Raw genomic sequence first — 18,333 nt, 5'->3', positions numbered from 1 at the left:
TGTGAAGTCATTTTTCATCAGGCACCAGAAAATATACAATTAACAAATTTTCTCACAAATATAATTATAGAATAATTATGAAAATGAGAAACATAATAAAGATTGGGTTCCAGTTTGAATTTCAATGATTTCCTTATAAAAAGAAACCTGTTTTTATATGTGCAGGATATTTCTCCCAAGGAACTCTGAGTAAAGGTTTATGATATACAAAGCTGTTGAAAATACAAAGAAGGAGCTGGGTGTGGTGGCGCATACCTTTAATCCCAGCACTCAGGAGGCAGAGGCAGGTGGATCACTGTGAGTTCAAGGCCAGCCTGTCCACAAATCGAGTCTAGAACAGCCAAGGCTACACAGAGAAACCCTGGAGAGAGAGAGAGAGAGAGAGAGAGAGAGAGAGAGAGAGAGAGAGAGAGAGAGAGAGAGAGAAAATGAAGAAGGGGGCTGGGAATGCAGCTGAAGTTAGCAGAGTGCTTGTCTAGCAAACACAAACTATGGGTTCCAACCCCAGTGCCACATAAATCCAGCAGCTCAGAGATAGAGGCAGGAGCTCAAGATCATGCTACATAGTGAGGTCAAGGCCAACCTAGCAAACATGAGACCCTCTCTAAAACAAAAAAGATTATGCTTTTCAGATACAAGGAAAAACAGAAATCAATAGCAGGCAATTGAACCTTTAAACCTTTAATTGGCATTTAAATAATCAAAATGTTGCTATTTTTGCCAACTTACTATCGATATGAAATCTCAATATTGTGTATATTTTATAAGTACGTAATATATTAATAAATATGTTATGAAATATTTCATATGTTGAAAAGTTGTGTATTAAAAATGATTCTTCAAGCCAGGCGTAGTGGCCCATGCCTTTAATCCCAGCACGTGGGAAGCAGAGACAAGTGGATCTCGATAAATTCAAGGCCAGCCTGGTCTACAAAGTAAGTTCCAGGACAGCCAGGGCTGTTTCCTCACTGGAATCAGACTTTTTTTCCTTTGATTGAAAAAAATATTTTTTTCTCACATAATGTATCCTAATATGGTTCCCTCTTATCTGCTCCAAGTTCCTCCCCACCTCCCTTCATCAAGATCTCCCCCCTTTCTGTATCTCATTAGGAAAAAGGCTTCTAAAGGATAATAATAAAATAAAATGTACTAAGATAAAACAAAAAGTAGCACATTGGGACAGGACAAAACAAACAAAAGGAAAGGCCCAAGAAAAGGCACTAAAAGCAAATAGAGTAGCAGACACCCACTAGTTTGCACACTCAAGAATCTCATAAAAACACAAAACTCAAAGCCAGAATATAGACACAAAGAACCTATAGGGGATGCTGGGGCGTGGTGGCGCACGCCTTTAATCCCAGCACTCCGGAGGCAGAGGCAGACGGGTCTCTGTGAGTTCAAGGCCAACCCGGTCTACAAAGTGAGTCCAGGTCAGCCAGGGCTACACAGAGAAACCCTGTCTCAAAAAACCAAAAAAAAAAAAAAAAAAACAAAAAACAAAAAAAAACAAAAAAACAAAAAAAAACAAAAAAAAACACAAAAAACAAAAAAGAACCTGAACCTGAGAACCTGTAGGGTAAAAATAAAGAAGAGATATATAAATAAAACTTTAAAAGTTTGCCATATCCAACTTAGTAATCTTTCTAGTTCCATATTATATCTATATGTTATCTATTTTTGCTAATTTATTTAAATCAAACCTAAAGGGCTTGGAGTTATTTTATGTATATTTTATGGTTTTTTTCTATTTTCAGTACAGGTATACATTTTTCAAACCAATGTGCAGTTTGCCTAGAAACTAAGGTGAGCATATTTCCTACAGTAAAATAGTTTTTGATACTAAGATAAAACATAAGTTGAATAATTTCAATATATAAGTACCAGAAATCTGCTTAGCCTAAAAAGGAATTAAAGGGGTTAGGGGGCATAGCTCGGTGGTCAAATATTTGCTTAGCATGTACAGGGTCTGGTTTTAATTCACAACACTACAAAAAAAGTTTGTTTTTGTTTGATGTGTTTTGATATTTTGCACCCTCTGTGTGAGGGTGTCAGATCTTGGAGTTACAAACAGTTGTGAGCCGCCATGTGAATGCTGGGAATTGAACTCAGGACCTCTAGAAGAACCGCCAGTGCTCTTAACCACTGAGCCATCTCTCCAGCCCCTGTTTTCAGTTTTCCTTTTTTCTTTGAAAGATTTATTTATTTATTTTTATTTATATGAGTGCAGTATCTGTATGTATGTTGGGGACGGGTTACATGGCCAATGTTCAGCCATCTTGTCAGAACACGGGTTCCTATTTCTCCAGAAGTCTGCCATTCACCAGAAACCAAGTGACCTTGTCGTAGGTCAGCAGTTAGACACCTGTTGTGGTTTATTGTGGGGGCTGGTCACTCTAGACCCCCGAGCTACTTCTTTTCCGGTGGGACTACTGATAAAATCAGATTAAAGGCCAGCTGCCTGTGAGCAGCAGTTCTGGGAGCTTTTTCCTGACTAACGAGATCCTTCGCGACTTTTCTGGAATTTCTCTCCTGCAATTATAGCAGCTGTAAAGGTAGATACCTACCTGCTGGAGCATTTCAGAGTTAGGTATCCATAGCAACCCTTGCTTACGCAAATACCCATGTCTCTGTGCCTATATAAACTCTGAAATTTTTCAATAAACGGGGTTTGATCAGAAGGCAGACTTGCCCCCTTCTTCGTGTCTAGTGTTCTGTCTCTATACAGGAAAATTCTCCTCCCGAGCGTTAGTCGAACCCTGGCGGGCCGGGGCATATGTACACCTGAACACCAGAGGATTATGTTATAGATGGTTGTGAGCCACCACGTGGTTCCTGGGAATTGAACTCAGGACCTCTGGAAGAGCAGCCAGTGCTCTTAACCACTGAGCGGTCTCTCCAGCCCGTTTTGTTTTTCTTTTTTCTTTTCTTTTTTTTTTTTTTTTAAGATTTATTTATTTTTTTTATATGAGTGCTGTATCTGTATATACACCTGAATACCAGAGGATTATGTTATAGATGGTTGTGAGCCACCACGTGGTTGCTGGGAATTGAACTCAGGACCTCTGGAAGAGCAGCCAGTGCTCTTAACTGCTGAGCCATCTCTCCAGCCCTTGTTTTCAGTTTTTCAAGCTAGGGTTTCTCTGTGCAGTCTTGACTGTCCTGGAACTCACTCTGTAGACCAGGCTGACCCTGAATTCAGAGATCCTCCTGCCTCTCTCTTTGCCTCCCAAGTACTGGGATTAAAAGCATGCACCCCAACCACCCAGCTAACTACCAAAAAATTTAAAGGAAAAGTCAAAAACAAAAATGAATGAGCACACCATTTTACTTTTTCCCCAACATAAACTTTATTAGTGACATTTATAGCTTGGCAAATGATCAAATAAAAATATTACTAGATCAGAGAAATATTTTCTTCAGACGAGCTTTGATTTCATGAGCACAAAGCAAGGGATGTTGATGGGATTGGGGAGGTACAGTAGAGGAAGGCTTCAGAGGAGTAAATCCACTGGTGACTCCATGTCATTTTCCTTAGGTGATTCTTATTTCATTCAAATGTCCTAAATTTGATAATGAAGTTTGTTGTTTTGTTTATGTTGGTTTCACTTTGGGGAAATCTTTCTTGTTCAATTAATAATCCTCTGTTGTTTGCTTTCAACGTTTCTCAATGATAGGCTGGGACTGCCAATCCTCTCTGGTGAAGACTTTCTGTATCTCCAAAGCCAAGATGGTTGCTCTGTTGAGGAGTCTGGGAAGCTGGCCTGTACATCCTGTGCCCTACAACATCCACCTCATCAAAGATGTAGCCAGGGGGCTCAGAGTATGAAGCTGGGCACCTTCGAATTTCCTTAGGAGTAAAACTAGTAGAGTAGGTGGTCTGACCTTCTAAAGGGATGTTTACAGGAGGGCCAGACCAGGTAGGCTTGCAGCTTTGTGTATTGACAGGTGCGTGGGGTACATAGTCAGCACGGTTAGTGGTCATGTAATCCATAGGCTCATCCGGGAATTTAAACTGCGGAACAGGTTTGACTGGCTCTCTTCGGGTGTTGGGCCAGTGTTTGTAATCCTCTCTGTTGGTGGTGGAGCCTTCAAAGCGGTCAGTGTTCTTTACGTGGGTGATGACTGGCCGGCAGGACTGAGCAGGAACACCATTAGGGTCCTTGTAGTCAGCTTGCACAGTAGTCAGAAGATCCATCTTCCCTTCAGGTGGGATATAGGGGATGGGATCTCTGGGAACTATCTGGGGTGTTGGCCAAGCTTGAAATTTGTCTCGAAATTCAGTGTTGAATCTAACGGATGTATCAAACCCGAAGTGCCGGGATACAGGTTTCCAGCTCTTAGCAGGCTCTCCCCTCAAACCCTTGTAGGAATCTTTGTGGGTGGTAAGGCCATCAAAAGGGATTTCACATGGTTTATACTTCTCGCCCTCGTACACACACCGCTTCTCCACAGGATGGGACACATAGCTCGATCGGTAGCTTGTCGTATTCTCCATGGGGATGTTGCAAATCTTTAGCACAGGTGTAGGTTTGTAACTCACGGTATCCACAAGATTTTTCACAGGATAATCGTCCTGGTGTGTGGTTCTATGATCAAACCTACAGGACACTGGACGGTATGTTTGCGGCGGACGAATCGGAGCTCTTCTTTGCTGGTTCCAAGGTAAGTAATCAGTTTTGTACGTTGGCAAAAATTCCGTTTTGTCACTACATGGATATTTGTTGTCTCGAGGTTTGATGGTACTCACTCGACTGGTAGGGTAGTACTTGTAGTGTTGATTATACGTTGTGAGGAAATCCATTTCATCTTGGCTTGGAGTGACCTGGTCGGCGTGATGGTGTTTCACCGGTACTATGTTGTGAACCCCAAAGTCTCTTTTAGTTGTGGACAGATTTTCCATTGGAATATTTACTTTCTGGTACTCCACCTTGGGTTTGAAGGACTCTCGGGGCATATAAGAAGGATAGGTAGGATACTTCTCGGTGTATTCGGAGAAAAAACATGGTTTCTCTGTCTTCTCATAAATCTTGGTCGGGAGATGTGGGCAGTGATGCCTGCCGCAGGAGCAAAGGTCGCAGATGCACTTCCTATTCATGAGTGCCGATCTTCTGACATCACCTCACATCATACTTCTGGCCATGAGTCTACTGATGCCACCCCCCCCCCCGCCCCCAACTGGTATGGTGGGAGGACCACCAAACCTCAAGAGGCTTGGCAAATGCAGGTCTCTTCTTGAAAGAAAACTTAAGTGGCCTGCCTGCACAGTCCGTTTGCCCTGTTTCCTTCCCGAAATTTGTCTTGCAGGAACAAGAATCACCCAGCCCACCCGGCAGGCCTGGCCCACTTCCGCTAAGCAGCCAGTGCCGGGCAGCGCAGCCTAGCGGCAGCCAGGACCAAGCAGCTAGAGTGGCTGGCTGGGACCTCTAAAGCCTCCGGAAGCCACGGGGCCTAGACTGGGGATGCTCTGTGACGTCCCTAGCTCCTAAAAACGTGGCAATGCTGTCACAAAGACTTCTTGTGAGGTCAGGAAATTTCTGGTGTCTCACTGGCAGGCCCATGACAGGGATTTCCCTATTGGGCCTTGGAAGAAAGATGGCTGAATTTGGAGCGCTACCCAGTTCTCAAGTAAGGAAATGCGTGGCCACGTGTAAAAATTACACTGCAAACACATACGTGGCACTTTCTATCTCTAGGATACGTGGTCTACTATCTTATGGAAATTCACTCCTTGACTTCCATAAACCTGGCTTTGAATACACTTTGCAATTCCTTTGGCTTCAGGTGTCTGTTGCAATCTCTTAAGACTATTATTCTTAATCTACATTTCATCAATGAGCAAATTTTAGTTTCTAGTCTGGAGCTAATATGATTAAATGAAAAGTCTGACCCGCAACCATCCTTTCATGGATTCCCGCAAATTCTGTACAATGGTTGATATTGGTTGGCAACTAGGGAGTTAAAAAGTCACCCACATGGATTCTCTGTCAGCTTACCCACTGCCAAAAAGCAAGGAACCTGGAGCTAGGGGCCAACACAACTTGAACCTCCCACATATTTGAGTAAGCCCCACACCAGTCCAAACCCTGCAGTATAGACATACCTTTACTCTCTTCCCTTTGGGTAGTTTTAAAATTCCCAGGAAGAGTCAATCACGTTAATACTTATTTATTCAACAAACACACATTGTGCTAGGTGCTTAGCTGACAATATTACAATAAAGGGACATATAAGAAGTTGGGGGTGCAAGGCTGGCAGATCTGGGGCTGGCGGATCTGGACGCTGGGATGAGGGTCCTGCACAAACTGTTGCACCAACCAAGGACAATGCATGCAGTCCACCTAGACCCCCTGTTCAGATCTAGCCAATGGACAGTTTGTTCTCCACGGTTGTGGGGAGAGCAGGGACTGCCTCTGACATGAACTCCGGTGCACCACACACACACTTGATCAATTCCCCTTGGTGTGGAGGCGTGGCAGCACACAGTGGAAGGGAAAGCAGGCTATCAGGATAAGATAAAGGGTACTGGGCACACATGTGATACACAGACATACAGGGAGGCAAAACACCTACCCATACACATGAAATAAATAAATCTAAAAACAGAAAAATAGTTTAACAAGATGGTTAGATATAAAGCAGTTAGCAAAACTCCATTCCACATGTACAACTAACACTCCAAAAAATGTAAAAATTTGTAAAAGACACTAGCTTCAATGACAAGATTCTAAAAATCATAAGAACTACTGTCTGGAGGGCCAGGAACCAGTGGCTGGATAGCACAGGGACCTAAGACCTAGAACCAAACATGCCTGGCAAAATTTTTAAAATGTTTAAAGTCAATAAAATGATTCCTAAAAAAATAAAAAATAAAAAAATAAAATAAAATAAAATAAAATAAAATGATTCCTAATGATGTTCTGCCATACCTGTAGACAAGAGCCCAGCAAAATCAACATCAGAGAGGCTTCATCCAGCAACTGACAGGAGCAGATGCAGAGACCCACAGCCAAACATTAGGCAGAGCTTGTAGAATCCTGCAGAAGAAGAGTAGGATGGATTGTAGGAACCAGAGGGGCCAAGGACACCCATAAGAGCACAGCCCACAGAATGAGCTAAGCATAGCTCACAGGGCTCATAGGGACTGAACTGACAACCAGGAGCCTGTATAAGTCTGACCTAGGTCCTCTGTATACATATTATGGTTGCGCAGCTTTATGTTCTTGTGGAACCCCTAACAGAGTGAGGGCTGTCTGACTCTGTTGCCTGCTTTGGGGACTCTTTTCCTCCTACTGGGTTGCCTTGTTAAGCCTTCATATGAGGAGATGTGCCTAGTCTTTTTTTTTTTTTTTCCAGACAGGGTTTCTCTGTGTAGCTTTGGCTATCCTGGACTCGATTTGTAGACCAGGCTGGCCTTGAACTTACAGAGATCCACCTGCCTCTGCCTCTTTGAATGCTGGGATTAAAGGTGGGTACCACCATACCTGGCACCTAGCCTTATTATATTTTGATATCCCATGTTTAGTTGGTATCCCTGGGAGGCCTGCCCCTTTCTGATGGGAAAGGAGGAAGAATAGATCTGGGGAAGAGAGTGGAGTGGGGGAGGAAGGGCTAGGAGGAGAGGAGAGGGAAGAAACTGTTGTCAGGATGTAATACATGAGAGAAGAATAAAGAAAAAATATATAGGTGAAGACTTTCATGGGGAATTAGGTTCAGTGCCTCAGTGGACTGGGCCTTTGTTGTCCAAAGTAGTTTTTTTTTTTTAATTAACATTACTTATTTATTATGTACTAAATGCCAGAAGAGGGCACAAGATCTCATTATAGATGGTTGTGAGCCACCATGTGGTTACTGGGAACTGAACTCAGGACCACTGGAAGAACAGCCAGTGCTCTTAACTTCTGAGCCATCTCCACAGCCCCTGTTGTACAAACCGCTAACCATTAGGGATACATGATTATCTAAAGTTAAATATAAAACCATTTATGGTAGTGCATGACTATAGTCTGAGCAGCAACAGGAAGATAAAGTCATGATCAATAGTTACATAGTGAGTTTAAGGCCAGGCTAGGCTATATAAGACTGCTTTTATCTTCACTAGAGAGATCTGTCTGCCTCTGCCTCTGCCTCTGCCTCCTGAGTGCTGGGATTAAAGGCATAATGCCAAGAGACAGGGTCTCAGTATCCCAGTCAGGCCTTGATTTTGCTATGTAAAGGAGGCTGGCCATGAACTTCTGAATCTCCACCTGCTAAGAGCTGCTATCACAGGCCTGCATAACCATACCTGGCTCTAGAATTTTAGTTTTTGCTGTTCATTTGTTTCTATGACAACACTATTGAATACTTAGAAGGTAACTATATTAGAAAGGGTAAGGTTATAAAATAATTGCAAATTAGTCTTATATTGGTTTGGAAATATGTGACCCAAGACTATAATATGTGTGCCTACTCAAAGCTTCTACATGGAGAGGAAAAGCGAAGTGTCCTCTGTTTTCCAATTCTCCATTCTTTTAAATTGTTTTACTTGCCTAAAGTACAATTACTCCCTCTCAATGTGTTTTTGTTGTTTTGTTTTTTGAGACAAGATTTCTCTATGTAGTATTGGCTGGCCTGGACTCACTTTGTAGACCAGACTGACTTCCAATTCACAGAGATCCTCCTGCCTCTGTCTCCCGAGTGCCGGGATTACAGGTGTGAGCCACTGCTCCTGGATCTAAATGTGTTCTTAATCCCTTACATAAATGCATAATATGATGCATATTTCTACTGGTATCTTCCTGTCGCTTCATGTTCTCTCAGGTAGATTTAACACTCATTTCTTGAGGGTTTTGTGTATATTAGGAACTCCTCGAGGAGCTGGGAATAAATTGGAGCCAAACAGACAAATTACAAAGTAGAAGGAGACAGGGAATCAATTGTCAGTATAAATGATAAAGGCACTACATTTAAATGGTGAATAAGCTCTTTGAAACAAATCAGAAAGGGTAGTAGATGATATAGAAAATGGCCAGAGAAAGTGAAAGGTGACATCAGAGCCAGGGCCTGTGAGACGTAAGTCAAGTCATTATGATTTGGGGGTAAGAGCAATCAGAGCCAAAGCAACAGCTAGTGTAGGAGTGTGCCTGGCCTGGTCGAAGAACAGCAAGGAAGCCAGTTTAATTGGTTCCAGTCCACAGCAATAGTGTATGAGGGTGGTAGCAGTGATACAGTTAGCAAGGAGCTTAGAGCGGTAATAAGGCAGGGGCACATTAGGAAGGCTTTGAAGGCCACTGTTAAGTATTTGAACTTTCTCCTGGACACAGGAACCAACATAGAATTTGAGCAGAAGAGTGACATGATCTCATTTGCATACATCGCATCATCACTTTGGCTGTTGTTATAGCAGGGCCCTAGAACTTAGTATAGGCTCTCAGGTCTTAGCACAACTGATTCCACGTTGGAAGTACCATTCAGGATGTAAAACAGCACATAGACAGTGCCATCTGCCAAAAATGAAAACAAAGACCCAATCCATCAAAGCCCATTGTTCTGGAAAAGTTTCTAAATGTACTAACTTTGCTTTTTGGCTTCTGTAGTTTCACTTCTGGCTAACTGTTTTTGCTAGCTGGAGTATGTCAACCCAGGACACATTTTTGTTTGTTTGTTTGGTTTTGGTTTTTCAAGACAGGGTTTCTCTGTGTAACAGCTCTAGCTGTCCTGGAACTCACTCCATAGACCAGGATGGCCATGAACTCACAGAGATTCGCCGGCCTCTGCCTCCCAAGAGCTGGCATTAAAGGCATGCACCACCACCGCCCAGCCTCAGGACATGGTTCTTGTGCTTAAAAGCTCACCTGAGAAAGGCTTAGGGCTACACTGGGATCCTGAATACCCAGCAAGCTAATAAAGACATTCTAAATGTCCAAGCAGTCTTCTCTCGTGGATACCTCACAACAGTTGTATTTGAAGCAGACTTAACGAACAACAGAATTATGTGTCTGGCAGTCTCTTAGCAGGTCACTTGTATATGTTGACTAGCCATGCATCTGACAGTTATTAATCACCTATATGAGGATGGTGCTGTCTTGGAATCAAGATGGTGCCAGAGAAAACAATATACAGTCAGATTCCAGATTTTTTTGGTGCTGGAAATCAAGGGTTTTGTGGATATAAAACATGTACTGTGTCACTGGGCTGTACCATTTTCACAAATATATATGCATATATAAAACAAACATATATGTATGTGCATTTCTTTTAGACAGCTTCTCATGCAGCCTAGTGTAATCGCAAGAAGAAGTGAAAGGTGACATCAGAACCAGGCCTTGTGAGAGGTAAGTGAAGTCATTATGACTATGTAACCAAGGAAGACCTCCTGCCTCTCCACCTCTGAAGTGCTGAGACTATGGCAATGTGTTATCGTGTCTAGCTCCTTTAAAACAAAGCAAAGGGCTGGAGAGATGGCTCAGTGGTTAAGAGCACCGCCTGTTCTTCCAAAGGTCCTGAGTTCAAGTCCCAGCAACCACACGGTGGTTCACAACCATCCATAATATGATCTGATGCCTTCTTCTGGTGTACAGGTGTATATGCAGGCAGAATACTGTATACATAATAACAAATAAATAAATCTTAAAACAAAACAAAAATTTGTATTAATTTAGATTATGTACAGGTGTGTGTGTATGTGTGTGAGTGTGTGTGTGTGTGTGTGTGACTATATGTGAGTATGTACACTGGAGTGAACATGCCTTTGGAAGCCAGAGGCATCTGATACCCTAGAGCTGGAGTTATATATGATGGTGAGCCACCTGATGTGGGGTCTAGGAACCAAACTTGAGCCTTCTAGAAGAGCAGCAAGTACTTTTTTTTTAAAGACAAGATTTCTCTGTGTAGCCCTGGCTATCCTGGAATTCACTCTGTAGACCAGGCTGGCCTTAAACTCACAGAGATATACCTGTTTCTGCCTCCCAAGTACTGAGATTAAAGGTGTGGGCCACAGCAAGAGATGGCTGAGCTCTCTCTCTCCAACTCCATAACCCAGCTCCATTTTAAACAGGTGTGTGTACAGATGTATATATATTGGTTATGCTCACATATATGTATGTATATATATTGAAGTTTAACCAATAAATAGAATTTGCTTACTGATTAGCAAGCTGGTGTGAAAGAAAGCAAGGAGGCAGTGTGGATTCTTTATTGGGGTTTTCAGTTTAAGTAATACAAGCCAGAAAGGGGAGAATCTGGTGTTGGAGAGACGACTAGAAGCTTGATTTTACATGTTAAGATGCTTAGCAGATAACAGTGTAGATTTGTCAGGTTGGCCTTTAGATTTATGGGCCTGGGTTTTAGAGGGGGAGATGCAAGCCTGGGAAAGGGAGGTTAAGTCATAAGTTCTAGAAGCCGTGGAATTAGATAGATAAGATCACCAAAGGATGGGTAAACACAGAAGAGACAAGAGGCATAATGTGGGGCATTCCACTGTTCAAAGGTCAGGAAAGCAAAGAACTGGCTGAGATAAAGTGACTCATGGAAGGGCCAAGGGCAACTTGCTGCAGCCATGAAAAAACTGTCCAACAAAAACAAATGAAAAGTGGGGTATTGGTACAGGCCTATACTTGCATCTCAGCACTCAGAAAGCTAAGGCAGGGGGAATTACATGAATTTGAGGATACATAGTAAGTTCAAGTCAGCCTGGGCTGCTGAATGAGAGACTCTATGCCAACATACACACACACACACACACACACACACACACACACACACACACACACACACACTCAAATGCTGCCAATCAGTTTCAAGGCTGAGAGTTATCCCTGGAAGATAGCGTTGTGGAAGGTGAAGGCTGTTGGTGACTTAGCCATGTGGAAAGAATGTTGTCAGCTAAGAACCCCCATCCAGAAGGGTGGATGACTTCCTTGTCTGTTGCTGTGCACAGGAAGCCTCTCACCCAGCAAATACACACAGGCATGGCCAAGCACTCAGTAGGTCTGGGATGGAGCTTGGGTCTCTCTATACTTCTTTCCAGATGACCCCAGAGTCCCCAGTCTGACAGCCTCATTGTGGCTGGCTGTATCTGCAGTGTTAGATGTCAAGGTACTTTGCAGAACATAGATCTAGCCAGGAACATAGCATGCCAATGGATTGAGTTGATGCTAAAAGATTTTCTACTTTTCCAGGGGGTTATCATTAATGAGCTTAATCTGTAGCTTGAAAAGCAGGCAAGATGACTGTAGTGGTGGTGGTGTGTGCCTTTAATCCCAGCAGTTGAGAGGCAGAGGCAAGTGGATCTCTGTGAGTTCGAGGCCAACTTGGTCTACAGAGTGAGTTCCAGGACAGCCAAGGCTATGTAATAGGGATACTTTGTCTCAAGAAGCAGGGTTGAGGGTTGGATTCCCTGCTAAGCCTGTGAAGTTTTATGAAAGCAAGATGGGTCTTCTCTGAAGAAACTAAATGCCAGGGCCCAGGGAACTTCTCTGGCAGCTTCAGAGGTACTGAGAAACTTGCTGTTCACCTAACAGGGCTCTTCTGGGATGGTCCTTCAATGCAGCCTTTGAAGAAGACTGCCATCATTTCTTTACTGTACATGAGGATAATTGGAACACTAAAGGCTCAGAAATACCCAAGAGATGCTCCATTTCCCTCTCTGTTATTCCGATTTTGCCAGCAGCTTTACTGAAATACAGTTTTCTCACTTAAAGTATACAAGTCAATGGTGACTAGCCCTATTCATACAAGCGTGTGTCCATCACCACAATCTATTTTTCTTTTTCAGCTTTTGAACTAATTAAATTTATTAATCTTTGGTGCTGGGGATTGAACCCACGAGCATGCAAACCACCAATACCTAAAAACACAAAATTGTATAAACTAATGGCATTCCACATGATGTTTCCATATGTGTATTACATTGTGTATACTCAGGCTAAACAGTATTTGCTCTTCTTTCTTTGTTCCTTCCTTCCTTCCTTCCTTTCTTTCTTTAGTTTTTTTTTTGTTGTTGTTGTTTTGTTTTGTTTTGTTTTTGTTTTTTGGAAACAAGGTTTCTCTGTGTATTCTGGGAAGTCCTGGACTCACTTTGGAGACCAGGCTGGCCTCAAACTCACAGAGATTTGCTTGCCTCTGCCTCCCGAGTGCTGGGTTTAAAAGTGTGTGCCACTACCAACCAGCTAAATTATGTATTTTCTTAAACATTACTTTTTGGGGAACAAAAGCACTCAAAATCCTTTCTTGTAACTTAATATTTTTTAAAAAGCTTATTAATCTATTTGTTGTGTGCACGCATGTGCTCCACAGCAGTGTGTAGAGGTCGGAGGACAGCTTGCTGCATCTGTTCTTTATCTCTATGGGCTCAAGAAAAACCCATGTCAACGGGGTTGACAGCAAGCCCTTTTTTTTTTGGTGTTGATTTCGGTTTTTCTACAACAGGGTTTCTCTGTGTAGCCTTGACTGTCCTGGAACTCACTTTGCAGACCAGGCTGGCCTCAAACTCACAAAGATCTGCCTGCCTCTGCCTCCCTAATGCTAGGATCAAAGGTGTGCGCCACCACCAGGCTGACAGCAAGCACTTTTACCTGATGAATAATTTCACTGGCACTTAACATACTGCCAACTTAATAGTTGTTGAGTTTAATTTTTAGTGATATTGGGGATTGAACCTAGGACGTCATACATACTAGTTGTAGCTCTACCACTTAGCAACTTCCTCAGCCATAACTTCTTCTTTTTCTTTTCTTTCTTTCTTTTCTTTCTCTCTCTCTCTCTCTCTCTTTTTTTAAAGAAAGAACTCATGGCTTGAAGTTGCTATGTGGCTGAGGATGACCTTGATCTTCTGATCCTTTTCCTTCTGTCTTCTAAATGCTGGGATTACAGGTGGGTGGCACTGTGCCAGGTTAATATGGTGCTGAGGATTGAACCCAAGGCCTCATATATGCTAGGTAAGCACACTATCAACAGAGTTATATCCCCAGACTTCTTGTGACTTATTTTGTTTGTTTTTGTTTTTGTTTTTGTTTTTTTTTTTTTTGAGACAGAGTTTCTCTGTGTAGCCTTGGTTGTCCTGGGACTTGTTTTATAGAACAGGCTGGCCTTGAACTCACAGAGGTCTGCTTGCTTTTGCCTCTCAAATTCTGGGATTAAAAGTCATAGCTGGTATGACTTTTTAAGATATATAGTGCACAGTTACTATCCATAGTCACCCACCAGACAATATGAAACCAGACTTCTTTCTCCTGTCTACAATTCAGTACCCAATGACCAAGGCATTTATTTATGTATTTATTTAGTGACAGAGTGGCTCTATGTAGCCCTGGCAATCCTGCAACTCGCTATATATACCAGGCTGGCTTGGAATGTCCACCTGCCTTTGCCTGAGTGCTGGGATTAAAGACATGTGCATACCAGGCTACAGTGTAGTTTTATTATTTCTGAAGAGTCCTGTGTCCTTTAATTACTTCATTTTAAAACATGCTCACTAAAGCTATATAGAAACTTTCTGCTCAACCAGTCATGAGATTTCACAAAGCTGTGAGCAAAAAGCCCATCTATTCAATGGAAACGAAACTACAGAAATTGAAACCTTTTGCCTGAAAAGACACTAAAGCTAAGAAATGACAAGCCATCCCAGTAGTCTCATGAATACAAGACACAGTCCACTTAAATTGTGGGGCCCTTTGCTGTTAAGACATGGATATAGACTCTAGACTCTAGCTTTCTTTCTTTTTTTTTTTTTTTTTTTTTTTTTGGTTTCTCAAGACAGAGTCTCTCTATGTTAGCCTTGGCTGTCCTGGACTTGCTTTGTAGACCAGGCTGGCCTTGAACTCACAGAGATCCGCCTGCCTCTGCCTCCCAAGTCTGGGATTAGAGGCGTGTGCCACCACCCCTGGCATGACTCTAGCTTTCTTCCACTAAGCTATGTATGAGTTCAGCTGTCAGATAAGAGTTATGTGCAATGCAGATTGCATAAGTGCCATATTGTGGCCAAAGAAGGACAGTTGAAACCATTTTTGTAGATTTGGGTAGGTCGTCCATCATTTAAGGCAGTGGTTCTCACCCTGTGGGTCATGAACCCACAGGAGGTCAAAGGACCTTTTCACAGTGGTGGCCTAAAACCATCAAACAGCACAGATATTTATGATTCATTACAATACAAAATTAGCCAGGTGTGGTAGCACACATCTTCAATCCCAGAATTTGGGAGGCAGACGCAGGTGGATTGCTGTGAGTTTGAGGCCAGCCTGGTCTACAGAGTGAGTCCAGGACAGCCAAGATAACATAGAGAAACCCTGTCTTGAAAAACCAAGCCCCCCCCCAAAAAAAAGAAAAACCAAGCCCCACCCCAACAATAAAACAATACGAAACAAAACCCAACCAAACAAACAAAAACCCCACCCCACCCCCAAAATACAAAAAATACACTAGAAAAATTACAGTTATGAAGTAGGAACAAAAAATATGTGTTTTGGTTGGGGGTCACCAGAACATGAGGAACTGTATTAAAGTGTTCCAGCACTAGGAAGGTTGGAAAACACTGGTTAAGGAGAGGAACAGTAGGTGGAGTCTGATCAGATGAATCAGGGCTTCATAGGTAGGTACTCTTAGAAATTTCTTAAATATCTGTTTCAATCCACAAAGGTAAGTTTGGTGAATTATGATGCCATTTGGCATCTTTTATAAGAAGCTGTATTTGTGTTTACATCATTTCAAAAGTGATTATATTCTGAAGATTAAAAAGTGGTTTCTAAATGAACAGTACTTTAATTTGCTTCTTGTTCTGTTACTTTTCCCTGTTTTCGGTTTTTAGAAATGTGTCATCATTTGAAAAGCATTAAAAGGGCTGAGATGTGGTTCGATCAGGAAAGCATTTGCCCAGAATGCACAAAATCCTGGGTTCACTCTTCAGTACCCCATAAAATCAAGCATGATGGTACATGCCTATAATGTTAGTAGCGGGGTAGTGGGAACAGGAAGATCAGGTCAGGTCACACACAGCCTGGTCTACATGACATGCTCTTAATAATGATGATGATGACAATGATAACTACCTGGCACTGACTTTCATATTATGTTTCACTTTTATTTTTTCCCAAGGCAGGATTTCTTTGTGTAGCCCTGGCTGCCTTAGAACTTGCTCTGTAGACCAAGCTGGTCTCAAGCTCACAGAGATCTACCTGACTCTGTCTCTTGAGTGCTGAGATTAAAGACATGTCCCATTACCGTCCAGTTCATTTTCATTTTTTTGGTTTTTTTGGTTTTGTTTTGTTTTGTTTTTTTTTGGTTTTTGAGAAAAGGTTTCTGTGTAGCCTTGGCTGTTCTGAACTTGCTTTGTAGACCAGGCTGGCCTTGAACTCACAGTAATCCGCCTGCCTCTGCCTTTCAAGTGCTGTGATTAAAGGCGTGCACTACCACATCTGGCCTGGTTTTTGGTTTTTTTGAGACAGGGTTTCTCTGTGTGTAGCCCTGGCTGTCCTAGAGTCACTTTGTAGACCAGGCTGGCCTTGAGCTCACAGAGATCCTCCTGCCTCCGAAGGGCTGGGATTAAAGGTGTGTACCACCACGCTGGGCCTTCATTTTCATTTTTAAAGAAAGCAAGAATATACATCCACAAAAAAATCATATTGAAATGTTGAGGCCAGCCTTAGCTACCTTGTATTTATGTGTTCATATTTTATTTTTCAGTATTTTTATTTTATCACCCACTTTTTAAAATACCAGATGACCACACTGATGTCACCAAAAGGATTCAAGAAGGCTCCTGTGGGGGGGGGGGGAAAAAAAGAAGGCTCCTGTGTGTCAGAGTTAGCACCTGGCAATGCAAAATATCCAACCCTTGCAACAAAAAATTGCTGACAGCATGTAATAACATCTGTGGTGACTTAACTTTAAATATGAATAGGATTGCATGAGGTGGTCATTGTTTTCACCATCTGATTGTGGCACTTGAAACTAAGAAGTTATACTTTTTACAGTCTGGGTGCTTACAATAACTACCTCTGAGAGAGATAAAAATACTTTGCATTTATTGGGTGTTATAAAAAAAAAAAAAAACAAAGCAATTTTGACCTAAAAGAGGAAGGCCCAGCCCCAGCAAAGGCAATGGAGTACTGCCAGCCACTAGCTTCCTGCCTGGCACTTAGAAATGGTATCAGGGAATGAAAGAAGCCTCTCATCACAGGAAGTACCCAGGGAAGAGACAGAGCCACAATTGTACTCAATTCTTCACTTTAAAAAGTAGTACGGACAAAGGAGACTGATTTGGGAAAACCTTCCCACATTCAGGTATTAAAATGGATGTTTCCACCCTATGTCGTTACCATGGAGACTGGGGCACAGGCTGCAAAGTGTTTAGTGCTGACATTCTGCACCGTATTTATTTGATTATTGGCCACAGGGAAGAAATTTTAGGTTGGGCATATTTTATGAAATAGCTATTTACAAAATTGCTAAGGGCTCCATCAGCTACCAGCATGCAGAAAAATCATTCTTTCTATACTTTCATTTAACCATTGCTAATGGCCACATAATTGATGTTCCTGCATCCATCCTTGTTTCTCTCATCACTCAACAAAGGAGTTACAATGACCTCTCTCTCTCTCTCTCTTTCTCCCACTTCTTTCCTCCCTCCTTCCCCCTCCCTCCCTCTCAGGGGATAAGACAGTGTAAAAATAATACATAGAAAATGTATTGTGCCGGGTGTGGTGGCGCACTCCTTTAATCCCAGCACTCAGGAGGCAGAGGCAGAAGCAAGCAGATAGCTGTGAGTTCGAGGCCAGCCTGGTCTACAGAACGAGTCCAGGACAGCCATGTCTACACAGGGAAACCCTGTCTTGAAAAACCAAGAAAAAAAGAAAGAAAGAAAGAAAAAGAAAATGTAATTTCCTCACTGACCAAAAGAATAAAACCCACATGACCATTTCCCTATCTCGTTGCAAAACTAACTGACAAAGCTTATGGGAAATGAGGAAGATCTCATACATTTAAAAAAAATCTTGGAGAAGAAGAGATTTTTTTTTTCATTTCAAGAGCTTTTATTTTTGGTAAATGTAGCTTACAAAACTCAGTATAAATGACCACACACAGATACATAGGAAACACAAACACAAACACTGACTTGAACAAATCAAACACAGTTTTCACGTGTAGTGCGTGCTCTTTTGCAACCACTGTCTAGGTTTTAAGATCATTCCAAGTCACATGAAACCACACTTTGTGAAACTTTCGAGTTTTTGATGACTTTGTAAGTTACTGTTTAAAGGACTAACACATTTCATCATGACGAATAGCCCTGGAATGCCAAATGGAGAAAATACAACAAAATATAATTTAGACTTGACAGCTTCAAGCTGATTTCTTCAAAAG

General features: G+C 42.2%; 1 protein-coding gene across 1 annotated transcript; it reads right to left on the bottom strand.

Moving 5' to 3' along the window:
• Nucleotides 1–3,664: 3,664 nt before the first annotated feature.
• Nucleotides 3,665–5,095, bottom strand: LOC127185194 (stabilizer of axonemal microtubules 1-like). The gene has a single exon (XM_051141759.1). The coding sequence runs from the start codon at nucleotides 5,093–5,095 to the stop codon at nucleotides 3,665–3,667; it is 1,431 nt and encodes a 476-aa protein (XP_050997716.1).
• Nucleotides 5,096–18,333: the final 13,238 nt, after the last annotated feature.

The sequence above is a fragment of the Acomys russatus genome, chromosome X (assembly GCF_903995435.1).
Source record: "Acomys russatus chromosome X, mAcoRus1.1, whole genome shotgun sequence".
Lineage (NCBI taxonomy): Eukaryota > Metazoa > Chordata > Mammalia > Rodentia > Muridae > Acomys > Acomys russatus.
This window is presented reverse-complemented; position numbering and strand designations above follow the sequence as displayed.